The sequence below is a fragment of the Pongo pygmaeus genome, chromosome 18 (genome assembly GCF_028885625.2).
Source record: "Pongo pygmaeus isolate AG05252 chromosome 18, NHGRI_mPonPyg2-v2.0_pri, whole genome shotgun sequence".
NCBI lineage: Eukaryota > Metazoa > Chordata > Mammalia > Primates > Hominidae > Pongo > Pongo pygmaeus.
The window spans coordinates 17,785,839-17,798,255 of record NC_072391.2 but is presented as its reverse complement, the minus strand read 5'-3'; the positions used below and the strand labels follow the sequence as shown (position 1 = coordinate 17,798,255).

General features: G+C 50.3%; 1 protein-coding gene across 12 annotated transcripts in view; it reads left to right on the top strand.

The window, feature by feature from the left end:
• The window catches only part of ABCC1 (ATP binding cassette subfamily C member 1 (ABCC1 blood group)), a 192,781-nt gene that overhangs the window by 150,650 nt on the left and 29,714 nt on the right, over positions 1–12,417 (top strand). For all 12 annotated transcript variants that reach the window (XM_063654345.1, XM_054455379.2, XM_054455381.2 and 9 more), the window contains 3 exons: positions 1,653–1,743; positions 5,641–5,776; positions 10,285–10,492. In XM_063654345.1, the coding sequence (XP_063510415.1) occupies positions 1,653–1,743; positions 5,641–5,776; positions 10,285–10,492 (435 nt within the window). The remainder of the gene's footprint in view (positions 1–1,652; positions 1,744–5,640; positions 5,777–10,284; positions 10,493–12,417) is intronic.

Here is a 12,417-nt window from a genome sequence, read left to right as displayed (position 1 = left end):
CACCTGCTCATTTTTTAATTTTAATTTTTTTTTCTTTTATTCGTGTTTTTTAGATTTTTTTTATTTTTATTTTTTTTGAGACAGAGTCTCGCCCTGTCACCCAGGCTGGAGTGTAGTAGCATGATCTCAGCCCACTGCAACCTCCGCCTCCCGGGTTCAAGCGATTCTAGAGCCTCAGCCTCCCGAGTAGCTGGGATTACAGGCACGCACCACCACGCCCAGCTAATTTTTGTATTTTTAGAATAGAAATGGGGTTTTTCCATGTTGGCCAGGCTGGTCTCGAACTCCTGGCCTCAAGCGATCTGCCCGCCTCGGCCTCGAAAGTGCTGGGGATTACAGGTGTGAGCCACCATGCGCGACTGCCACCTGCTCATTTATAAAGCCCCCTGTGACTCATTTACAACCAAGACTGAGAATCCCTGGCATGGAGTGCCTCCCTGAGTCCAGGAATGATCTGCAGCCCCCTCTTCCCTTCCAGGTGTGTCTTTGTCTCCCTGTGGCTGTTTCTGCAAGATTTTGCATTTTTGAGCTCTGCTTTTATTCATGTCACCCGAGCATGTTCCCAGGGTCACCCTGACCGTGCTGCTGGCTGCATATTTATCCCTTTTGTAACTTCTGTCCTGGGTCCTCTCCCACCTTTTCTGGGGTCAGCCCTGTGGTGCCTTACATTGTGCTGCTTTCTCTCCTGGCACCAAAGAATGAGGCAGTCAGTGCAGAGTGGGGGCAGTAGTCATCACCATCACTGAGTTATTGTGAGCCGGGAAAGAGATATGATCTGTTTTGACACGACACACGGTGCCCGAGTGCACTTGAGAAATGTTGGCTGTCATTGTCATTGTTTATGTTCCGGTGATTATTGTTGATGCTGGGTGGATTCTTCCTGGGATCAGGGCAGATATCCAGTTGCTGTGTCCCTTGGTGTCTTTATCAGTGTCCTTCCTAAGTCTGCAACCAAGGCATCTGCCAGGGCTGGGGTCTTATCTGAAGACTCAATCAGGGAAGGGTCCACTTTGAAGCTCACCTGGTTGTTGACAGAACTCGGTTCCCCAGTTGTTCAAATGTTGAAATACTTTATTACTGTGGAAACAGCCACTGCCCCAGGTGCCTTTTACCTTGAACTCTTGGGACCTCTCTGTGGTCTAGGAACTGAAGGGTTAACTCCTGGCACTACAGGGGTCTCCGGGCCTCTGCCTGTTGGCTGATGCCCTTGTCAAATTGGTTATCTATTTTGAATATCACCTCTTTCAATGGTTGGGAATCACGGGGCTATGCCCTTTCCCTTATGCAGTTCCTTGCATCCTGGTCCTAGGAAGTGAGCTTAACACAGCAGAGCTACTGTTTTCTGGGCTGGGTTTTACCCATTGCTGCTGGCGCAGGATGCTGGCTCAGGCCCAGTGCCCTCAGCGGATGGAGCCCTTTACACAGTTGCAAAGCACTGTCCCTACGCCAAGGGACTGAGCTCCAGATAGCACCCACCCCACAACCAGACAGCCTGTTCATGGTCTCTGCAGAGCAGGTCTCCTACTTTCTGATCATCCTGGCGGCCAGGTGCTCTGCAGTCTCCTCCCTGAAGTGGCCGGTTTTTCTTGCCCTTGGTTTTTAGCATCTGGCTCATGTAACCCCACTTGCCCCCTTTGTCTCTCTTCTGCCAGGGGTCACGGGCATCAGCGGTCCAGGGAAGGAAGCAAAGCAAATGGAGAATGGCATGCTGGTGACGGACAGTGCAGGGAAGCAACTGCAGAGGTAAGGGCGGGGAGGGAGGCCCCAACCCGAGGACCCTGTCCTGCCAGTGGGAAGACAAGAGGAGGGACAAAAAATGGCCTCAGCCCCTTGGGGTCCTGGAAGGCCTGGGCTTTCTACCTTCCCTCCCAAATCCTCCAAGGACCTTGCTTTTCAGAGTACAGAGGCCCAAAGAAGGAATGTGGCACTCTTCTTGCCAGGTGGCACAACTCACACAGGCCTCATGATTTAATCATCTGTTGATGCTTCTGACACTCACGTTCCCTACATGGTGTGGGTCTTTGCTCAGGTCTCTTGGCGGGGCCTGGAATGTTCAGGCTTTGTGAAGCAGCATTCGATTTAAAACTGTCTCAAGGCCAGGTGTGGTGGCTCATGCTTGTAATCTCAGCACTTTGGGAGGTTGAGGCAGGAGGATCGCTTGAGGCCAGGAGTTTCAGACCACAGTGGGTAACATAGCAAGACCCCATCTCTACAAAAAAGGAAGTATGCTTGTGTTTGATTATAGAGAGCTTCCTTAGATCCCTGGGGATTTATAGCATCTGCAGTATATTAACCATACTAGCTTTTAAAAAACTGGCTAAGTCAGCCAGGCATAGTGGCTCACGCCTTAATCCCAGCACTTTGGGAGACTGAGGTGGGCGGATCACCTGAGGACAGGAGTTGAAGACCAGCCTGGCCAACATGATGAAACCCTGTCTCTACTAAAGATAAAAAAATTAGCCAGGCATGGTGGCAGGCGCCTGTAGTCCCAGCTACTCGGGAGGCTGAGGCACGAGAATCGCTTGAACCCAGGAGGTGGAGGTTGCAGTGAGCCGAGATTGCGCCATGGCACTCCAGCCTGGACGAGAGAGCGAGACTCCGTCTCAAAAAACAAAAACAAAACAAAACAAAAAAACAACAGCAGAAAACAGCAAACAACAAGAAAAATCGACAAACTCAGAGCCTAAACATATCTGACCATGGAGATTTGAGAAAGGATCCACGGACCTGCAGTTGCTATAGGGGTCAGGAGAGAGCAAAGACAATGTGGCCTAGCACTGTGCCTGGAACAGACAAACACTTGGTAGATGTCGCTTTTGCCATTGTTATCTTGTGTCCGGAATTGGTGGGTTCTTGGTTTCACTGACTTCAAGAATGAAGCCGCAGACCCTCACGGTGAGTGTTACAGTTCTTAAAGGCGGCATGTCTGGAGTTTGTTCCTTGTACTGTTCGGATGTGTTCGGAGTTTCTTCCTTCTGGTGGGTTCGTAGTCTCGCTGGCTTCAGGAGTGAAGCTGCAGACCTTCGCGGTGAGTATTACAGCTCTTAAGGCGGTGTGTCTGGAGTTGTTTGTTCCTCCTGCTGGGTTCATGGTCTTGCTGGCTTCAGGAGTGAAGCTGCAGACCTTCACGGTGAGTGTTACAGCTCATAAAGGCAATGTGGACCCAAAGAGTGACCAGCAGCAAGATTTATTGCAAAGAGTGAAACAATAAAGCTTCCACAGAGTGGAAGGCGACCCCAGCAGGTTGCCACTGCTGGCTCTGGCAGCCTGCTTTTATTCTCTTATCTGGACCCACCCACATCCTGCTGATTGGTCCATTTTACAGAGAGCCGATTGGTCTGTTTTTATAGAGAGCTGATTGGTCCGTTTTGACAGGGTGCTGATTGGTGCGTTTACAATCCCTGAGCTAGATACAAAAGTTCTCCACATCCCCACTAGATTAGCTAGATACAGAGTGTCGATTGGTGCATTCACAAACCCTGAGCTAGACACAGGGTGCTGATTGGTGTGTTTACAAACCTTGAGCTAGATACAGAGTGCTGATTGGTGTATTTACAATCCCTTAGCTAGACATAAAGGTTCTCCAAGTCTGCACCAGACTCAGGAGTCCAGCTGGCTTCACCCAGTGGATCCCACACTGGAGCCACAGGTGGAGCTGCCTGCCAGTCCTGCACCATGCACCCGCACTCCTCAGCCCTTGGGCGGTTGATGGGACTGGGTGCTGTGGAGCAGGGGGTGGCACTCGTTGGGGAGGCTCGGGCTGCGCAGGAGCCCAAGGCGGGGAGGTGGGGAAGCTCAGGCATGGCAGGCTGCAGGTCCCGAGCCCTGCCCCACGGGGAGGCAGCTACGGCCCAGCAAGAAATCGAGCATAGCAGCTGCTGGCCCAGGTGCTAAGCCCCTCACTGCCTGGGGCCCGCGGGGCCGGCCAGCCGCTCTGAGTGTGGGGCCCACCGAGCCCACACCCACTCGAAACTACCGCTGGCCTGCAAGCACCGTGTGCAGCCCCGGTTCCCACCCGCGCCTCTCCCTCCACACCTCCCCGCAAGCTGAGGGAGTCAGCTCCGGCCTTGGCCAGCCCAGAAAGGTGCTCCCATGGTGCAGCGGCGTGCTGAAGGGCTCCTCAAGCGCGGCCAGAGTGGGTGCCAAGGTCGAGGAGGCGCCGAGAGTGAGCGAGGGCTGCGAGGGCTGCCAGCACACTGTCCCCTCTCAATCTTACACAGCCTAAATTCTAGTGGGAGACTCCAGACAGTGCATGAGTGTAGAAGGATGTAAGATTTTCTGTCGAGGTGTGTGGATTTGTGAACTCCTAGGTTATGAAGCAGGAAGCCCCAGCTCCCCATCTGAATTCTAGATTCTGTCCAGAGTTGGTTCTGATTCTTCCCTCTGTCACTCCCTGAAAACTCACTCTTGCTTTCGGATTTGAGGGCCACTTCCACCTCACTAGGCCTTCACTAAAGACCTTTGCACAGATCTCATGGGTAAGGAAAGGTTACCCACCCCCAGGCCCTAGTTCAAAGAGGAGAGGTGGTGGAGGTTTATTCGACCTTCAGGAAGTGTTTTCAGGGGACACAGTTCTGGGGGTGCAGGGATGACAGAGATAAGTCACATGGGGCTCCTGGCCTCAGTTAGCTTGTAATCTTGTGCAGGAGATAAGTAGGTAGAGCAAAGTGTAGACATTTCCACGGCAGTGAGTCACAGCTGTGTTTTGCATGGCCTCTATAATTTCTTTTCTTTCTTTCTTTTTTTTTTTTTTTTGGACATGAGTCTCCCTCTGTCACCCAGGCTGGAGTGCAGTGTGCAGTGGCGCGATGTCAGCCACTGAACACAAAACTGTGGGCAACACAATCTGTGATCATCTCTGGGGGTCTGCATAAAGCTGATGACCACTGATGTGCAAAAAGTGCTTTTTTTTTTTTTTTTTTTTTTCCTGAGACAGGGTCTTACTCTGTTGCTGAGGCTGGAGTGTAGTGGTACAATCACGGCTCACTGCAACTTCTGCCTCTGGGATTCAAGTGATTCTTCTGCCTCAGCCTCCCGAGTAGTTGGGACTGCAGGCACACGGTACCATGCCTAGCTAATTTTTGTGTTTTTAGTAGAGACGGGGTTTCACCATGTTGGCCAGGCTAGTCTTGAACTCCTGGCCTCAAGTGATCCTCCCGCCTCGGCCTCCCAAAGTGCTGGGATTACAGGTGTGAGCCACTGCACCTGGCCAAATAATGCTTTCTGAGTAACACGCTTGCACGAAGGAGCAGTCAGGGCAAGATCCCACCCCAACACCCACCACATCTGTAAAACAAGAAAATTGAACTAGCTGGGTACTTTGCCCTATGTTTTTCATCATGTGTTACATTTTGAATCTTTTTCATGTTTGAAAAATGATCTATGATGTGCCCTGTTTTATCTTTTATTGGCTTTTTTTTGGGGGGGATCAATTCTAATTGATCTATAACCCTGGGGAATGACATGGTGGGGTGGGGTGCACATGTGCACATATTCATATATATGTTTACATGTGTGCATGTGGAAACACTCCATCTCTTATGCCATGGTTCAGACCCACAATAGCAGTCCCAGCAGGGAGCCCTCCGACCCTGCCCAAGGCATCCGTGCGGTTGACACCCTTGTGTTTTGCTTCTCCAGACAGCTCAGCAGCTCCTCCTCCTATAGCGGGGACATCAGCAGGCAGCACAACAGCACCGCAGAACTGCAGAAAGCTGGGGCCAAGAAGGAGGAGACCTGGAAGCTGATGGAGGCTGACAAGGCGCAGACAGGGCAGGTGAGATTCGCTCCTTAAATGATGATAGTGGCTGGAGTTTATAGAGCGCCCACTGTGCACTGGGCACTGTGCAAAGTGCCTTGTCTATGTTAACTCACCTGTCCATCACAACACGCCTCTGAAGGTACTATTTACAGCACCAGAAACTGAGGCCAGAGAGGCTAAGTGACTTACCCAAGGTCACCGCTGGTCAGCGGTAGAACTGGGATTTGAACCCTGGCAGACTCCAGGGTTAGTACTTGTAGTCTCTGCTCTACTGACTGCCTGAGCAGCGCAGGGGGTCTCAGTCGCTAGAGGTGAGCTGGATGCTTTAAATCAGGGCTTCCTGCAGTGTGGGGTTCAGCTGTGCATGTGATGGTGTCCGGTTGTGCACAGACACGTTAAATGACAGATGAATGTTTGTTTCAATTCTTTTTTTTATTTTTATTTTTTGAGATGGAGTCTCACTCTGTTGTCAAGGCTGGAGTGCAGTGGTGCGATCTTGGCTCACTACAACCTCTGCCTCCTGGGTTCAAGCAGTTTTCCTGCCTCAGCCTCCTGTGTAGCTGGGATTATAGAAACTCGCTACCTCGCCCAGCTAATTTTTGTGTTTTTAGTAGAGACAGGGTTTCACCATGTTGGCCAGGCTGGTCTTGAACTCCTGACCTCAGGTGATCCACCCACCTCGGCCTCCCAAAGTGCTGGGATTACAGGCGTGAGCACCGCGCCCTGCCTGTTTTTCATTTCTCATTTGGTCCTAATGATTACGTCCCTGAGAAAGTCCCAGTTGGGTCCTACCCTGCCTTCAGTACCTAACAACTGCTAGCCTCTCTTTGTAACAAGGAGACCGGGTTTTGAGCTCCTGTTTTATTGTTTTTAAAGATTGTCTATTTTGGGCAAGTGTTAATAATTCTCCATTTATGGTGGTGATCCAAAGTTTATTTTTAAAAATAAATGTGGTTATTTAAAAAAAAAAAAAAAAAAAGTAGGGAATGGAATTTTTAAAGTAGGTAAAAAATAATCATGCAGATAAAGAAAAACAAAAAAAAAAACCATGAAAGGTGGTAGCAGGGGAGTGAGACTGGGGCACTTTCTCTTAGATCCGCCTGGATGTGTCCAGAGCTTCCCAGAACTGTCTGTTCCTGGCTTCTTCCTTAACTTGTCATCACAGTCTGGACTGTAACAAGGGGCAGAGGTGACTCTGGTGTCCTCTTGCCTTACCCTTAGTGACCCTCCAGGAAGCCAGAGAAGTTACCCCAAATCACAGGACATGGGAAGGAAGGGCCAGAGATGCCAGGCCCATTTAATCCTCATTTAACTCCAATTTTATATTCAAGGAACACCAAAGCCAGGGGGCTTGTAACTTGTCAAAGTTGGACCAAGAGTGGAGCCAGGCACAACACGCTCATCATTTTTTTTGTTTGTTTGTTTTTTGTTTTTTTGAGACGAAGTCCTGCTGTGTTGCCCAAGCTGAAGTGCTGTGGCGCAATCTGAGCTCACCGCAACCTCCGCCTCCCAGGTTCAAGCGATTGTCCTGCCTCAGCTTCCCGAGTAGCTGGGACTACAGGCCTGCGCCACCACGCCCAGCTAATTTTTGTATTTTTGGTAGAGACGGGGCTGCTATGTTGTCCAGGCTGGTCTCAAACTCCTGACCTTGTGATCCACCTGCCTCAGCCTCCCAAAGTGCTGGTGCTGGGATTACAGGCATGAGCCACCGCACCCGGCCTTTTTTTTTTTTTTTTTTTTTTTTAATGTGTTTTCTTTTTTTTTTTTTCTGAGACAAGGTCTGACTCTGTCACCCAGGATGGAGTGCAGTGGCCTAGTCATGGCTAACTGCAGCCTCCACCTCCCAGATTCAAGTGATTCTCCCACCTCAGCCTTCCAAGTAGCTGGGACTACATGTGTGCACCACCACGCTTGACTAATTTTTTTTATTTTTTTGTAGAGATGAGGTTTCACCCTGTTGCCCAGGCTGGTCTTGAACTCCTGGGCTCAAGTGACTGGCCCGCCTCCCAAAGTACTGGGATTACAGATGTGAGCCATCACACCTGGCCGCACACTTGTCATTTCTGACCCCTAAGCCCACCACATTCCACTACTCATGAGAACGAGGTTCCTGAACGCTGCAGGCTAATTTCAGGGACTGCAGGCAGCTTGGCTGCATGACAATGCCAAGTGGTGAAATAAACACATTCTTAATTATGACCTGTCTCCTCACCCACATATTTCATTTTCCAGAATGGAGACTTGAAAACTCAAAAGGAAGCAATCAGTTACACGTCAGACCTGTTATCTTTCACCTGTTACCTTTCAGCTAGACCGTAGGGTCAGATGATTTTTTTTTTTTTTTCTGGTGAGGGGCAGGGCCTCACTGTGTCACTCAGGCTGGAGTGCAGTGGTGTAACCAACCTTCACTGCAGCCTTAAGCTTCTGGGTTCAAAAGATCCTCCAAGCTCAGCTTCCTGAGTAGCTGGGACTATAGGTGTGGACCACCACACCTAGCTAATTTTAAAATTTTTTGTAGAGACAGGGTCTTACTGTGTTTCCCAGGCTGGTCTCAAACTCCTGGGCTCAAGTGATTGTCCTGCCTTGGCCTCCCAAAGTGCTGGCATTATAGGTGTGAGCCACCGCACCCAGTCCAGATGATTTTTATGACCCAGAATTCAGCATGAAAAGCTTGAAATGACAATGAGCACAGACACGGGTAAAGATCCCTGGAATTTCTTGAAACCAAGCCAGGTGGTTTAGGTGGGGGCTGGCCTAAAGCAGATTGCCCTCTCTCTCATGTCAGGTGGGTAGACACATTTGTTTAGCCCCATGCTGGGCTCCACAGGGAATATAGGAGGGAAAGAAACTCCAACCCTCACCTCTTGGGGCGAACTGGGCACTGGGAAGATGGGTGAGATGGTATTCTGTGCTCAGAGTGAAAAGAGTTGGGGGAGGCTGGCCCAATTGTGGTGTGGGGGTGACATTTGGCCTTGGTTGCCAGGCACCATGTCACACGTTGCTTAAAACTCATAGGTGGCTTCTGCTTTCTGTCAGTCTTGGCTAAAAGTTGGAATCCTGACCCAAGTCTCCCATGCCATGTGTGGTCTGACTGCGACCAGTTTTTCCAGCCTCTTGTTCCTTGCTGCCCCATGATCTCCTGGCTGCAGCTGCCAGTGCCTTCTCTCAGTTCCCCAGATGCACTGTGTTCCCTCCTACCTCGGGGCCTTTGCACATGCTGGTTCTGCCACCTTTTTTCCATTTTCAGCTGGTTTAACTCCTTTTTTTTTTTTTTTTTTCTTCCCCCTGGAGGCAGTGTCTCCCTCTGTCACCCAGGCTGGTGTGCAGTAATTTTGGCCTCCCGGCTTCAGGCGACTCTTGTGCCTCAGCCTACAGGCATGTGCCCCCACGCCTGACTAATTTTTGTATTTTTTGTAGAGATGAGATTTCATCATGTTGGCCAGGCTGGTCTCGGATTCCTGACCTCAGGTGATCCACTGGCCGCAGCCCCTCAAAGTGCTGGGATTACAGGCGTGTGAGCCATGATGCCCAGCACTCTTTATTTTTTTTTATTTTTTAGAGACAGTCTCACTCTGTCGCCCAGGCTGGAGTGCAGTGGTGCATTCTTGGCTCACTGTAACCTCCGCCTCCTGGGTTCAAGCAATTCTCTTGCCTCAGCCTCCCCAGTAGCTGAGATTACATGTGCACACCACCATGCCCAGCTAATTTTTGTATTTTAGTAGAGAAGGGGTTTCGCCATGTTGGTCAGGCTGGTCTCGAACTCCTGACCTCAGGTAATCCACCCACCTTGGCCTACCGAAGTGCTGGGATCACAGGCGTGAGCCACTGTGTCTGGCCTTGGTTTAACTCTTTAATGTCACTTCCTCGAAGAAAACCCCCCCCAGTGCCTCTCTAGACTGCATTAGGTCAGGATGTCCGATTTTATACTCACGTGGAATTGTGTGCCGTTTACAGCCCTTCTCTGTGATGATGCAATTATCTGGGACGATTTTATGGGAGCCTATCTCACCACGCGACTGGAAGCTCCATGCATGAGGGCAGAGACCCTGAGTTTGTCTTTTTTTTTTTTGAGACAGAGTGTCGCTCCATCGCCCAGGCTGGAGTGCAGTAGGGCAATCTTGGCTCACTGCTGCAACCTCTGCCTCCTGGGTTCGAGGAATTCTCCTGCCTCAGACTTCCAATTAGCTGGGATTACAGGTGCCGACCACCACACCTGGCTAGCTTTATATTTTTAGTAGAGGTGGGGTTTTGCCATAGTGGCCAGGCTGGTCTCGAACTCTCTACCTCAGTTGATCTGCCCACCTCAGCCTCCCAAAATGTTGGGATTACAGGTGTGAGCCACGGCGCCTGGCCCTCGACTTTGTTTACTGCTGACTTTGTCAAATAGCTAAAGGGGAGGGGTGTTCTACATAGGCGCAAAGGCAGGCAGCTGGGTGGCGCAGTGCCGGTGAAGCCCCCGACCTTGTGGGGCTGGGGCTGGGTGCGTGCACGTGCTAAGCTGCCTTATCTCCCGTGGTCTCCAGGTCAAGCTTTCCGTGTACTGGGACTACATGAAGGCCATCGGACTCTTCATCTCCTTTCTCAGCATCTTCCTTTTCATGTGTAACCATGTATCTGCGCTGGCTTCCAACTATTGGCTCAGCCTCTGGACTGATGACCCCATCGTCAACGGGACCCAGGAGCACACGAAAGTCCGGCTGAGCGTCTATGGAGCCCTGGGCATTTCACAAGGTTGGTGCCACTGTCTCCCACCCTGCCTGATTTGGGCCCCTGTTGTGGCTTTGTCTAATTATAGAAATGGATTCTTAGAGTCCTCGGGGTTTTGTGGGACCCCAAACCAAGCCAAACCCAGAGGAATGGTAGCTGTCAGCTAGTAGACACTCAGATATTTGTAGAGTAGGTGTTTGAGTGCTTTGTTCATATGGGCCTTGGTGGTAGACGGGAGGAGTGCTCCAGTGTGCCCATTTTACAGATGAGGACAGTTGAGAACAGAGGTGTCTGGAAGCACTGAGGGTTGGGAGGACCCCCTTGACCCTGTTTGCTTTGTCACGGTGACAGAGCTTCTATGAGGTCTCCTTTGCGGACTTTTGCTTGCTGAGTGAGGGCGGAAATTGGCTCATACTAGTAATTCCCAATTATGGGCATTGTTGTCCTTCAGGGATGTTTGACAATATCTGGAGATGCTTTTGGTTGTCACAAGATTGAGAAACCCTGCTGTTGGCCAGGCATGGTGGCTCACACCTGTAATCCCACACTTTGGGAGGCTGAAGTCAGAGGATTTCTTGAGGCCAGATGTTCGAGAACAGCCTGGGCAACATAGTGAGACCCTGTTTCTAGAAAAAATAGATAAATAAAATAAACTACAGGTGCACGTGGTGGTATGTGCTTGTGGTCTCAGCTACTTGGGCAGCTGAGGTCACAAGATTGCTTGAGCCCAGGAGTTTGAGCCTGCAGTTAGACCTATGATTGCACCACTGCATTCCAGCCTGGGTGACAGAGCAAGACCCTGTCTCAAAAAATAAAACAAACAAACAAAAAAAACCCTGCTCTATACTGTTCTGTGTGGTCCTGTGGGAGTCCTCAAATGCAGCAGCGTTGATAATAACAGTTGGCATTTATGGAGCATTTACTTGGTGCTTGGATTTGTTCTAAACACTTCCACGTGTTTTAACTTATGTTATCCTTGCAGCAGTCCTGTGAGGTAGGAGTTAATTTTTCCCTCATTTTGGAGATACAGAAATTGAGGCCCAGAGAGGTTGAGTGAGTTGCCAAAAGTCACACAGCTAATACATGGCAGCATTGGCATTGAACAAGGCAGTCTGGCTCAGGAGCTCACGCTGTTATCCACTGCGCTATGCAGTATGTGAGCCATGTTTGCAAATACACATGTATGGTCCGTATGATATGTGCACAGTAAATGGATAGTCTTGACATATTTGAGCACTTCTGTATGCCAGGCACATTGCCAGGTGGGGACTTCACATTCCACAGTGCTCCAAGGTCAGCGTCATTGTGCCATTTTCCAGATGAGGAAACTGAGAGATTCAGTGACCAGTAGGAGGTCCCATAGCTGGTAAGTGGCAGAGATGGGATTTGGCAGCACTGGCTCCAGAGCCTGTTACTTGAGCCCCTGCCTATTGGGTGTCTTCCCGATTAAAGAGGCCGATATGGAAGCCTCTCTCTTCCTAGGAAGTTGCTGCTCTGGAACACACAGTGCCCTCCTGTGGGTTGTTTGAGAGAACCACCAATGTCTCAGGATCTCCAGGAGGTGGCTCTGGGAAAACCCACCGGTAGCAGAGCACACATGGATTCCTTGAGTCTCTCAATCCCCACCCTCCCCTTTCCTTGCCATTAGGGGAAAGGACTGTGGCCTACAAATTATAATTGAGGGAAGGTAGAGAACAGAGAGGGTGTGGTATTACCTGAACTCACACAGCAACAGTGTCTGTTTCAGAGCTGTGCTGTCTGGTGTGGTAGTCACAAGACACAGGTGGCTATTTAATTTCAATTGTTAAAATTAAATAAACATCGAGCACAGTAGCTCACGCCTGTAACCCCAACACTTTGGGAGGCCAAGGCGGGTGGATCGCTTAGTCCAGGGGTTCAAGACCAGCCTGGACAACATGGCAAAACCCTGTTTCTACACAAAATACAAA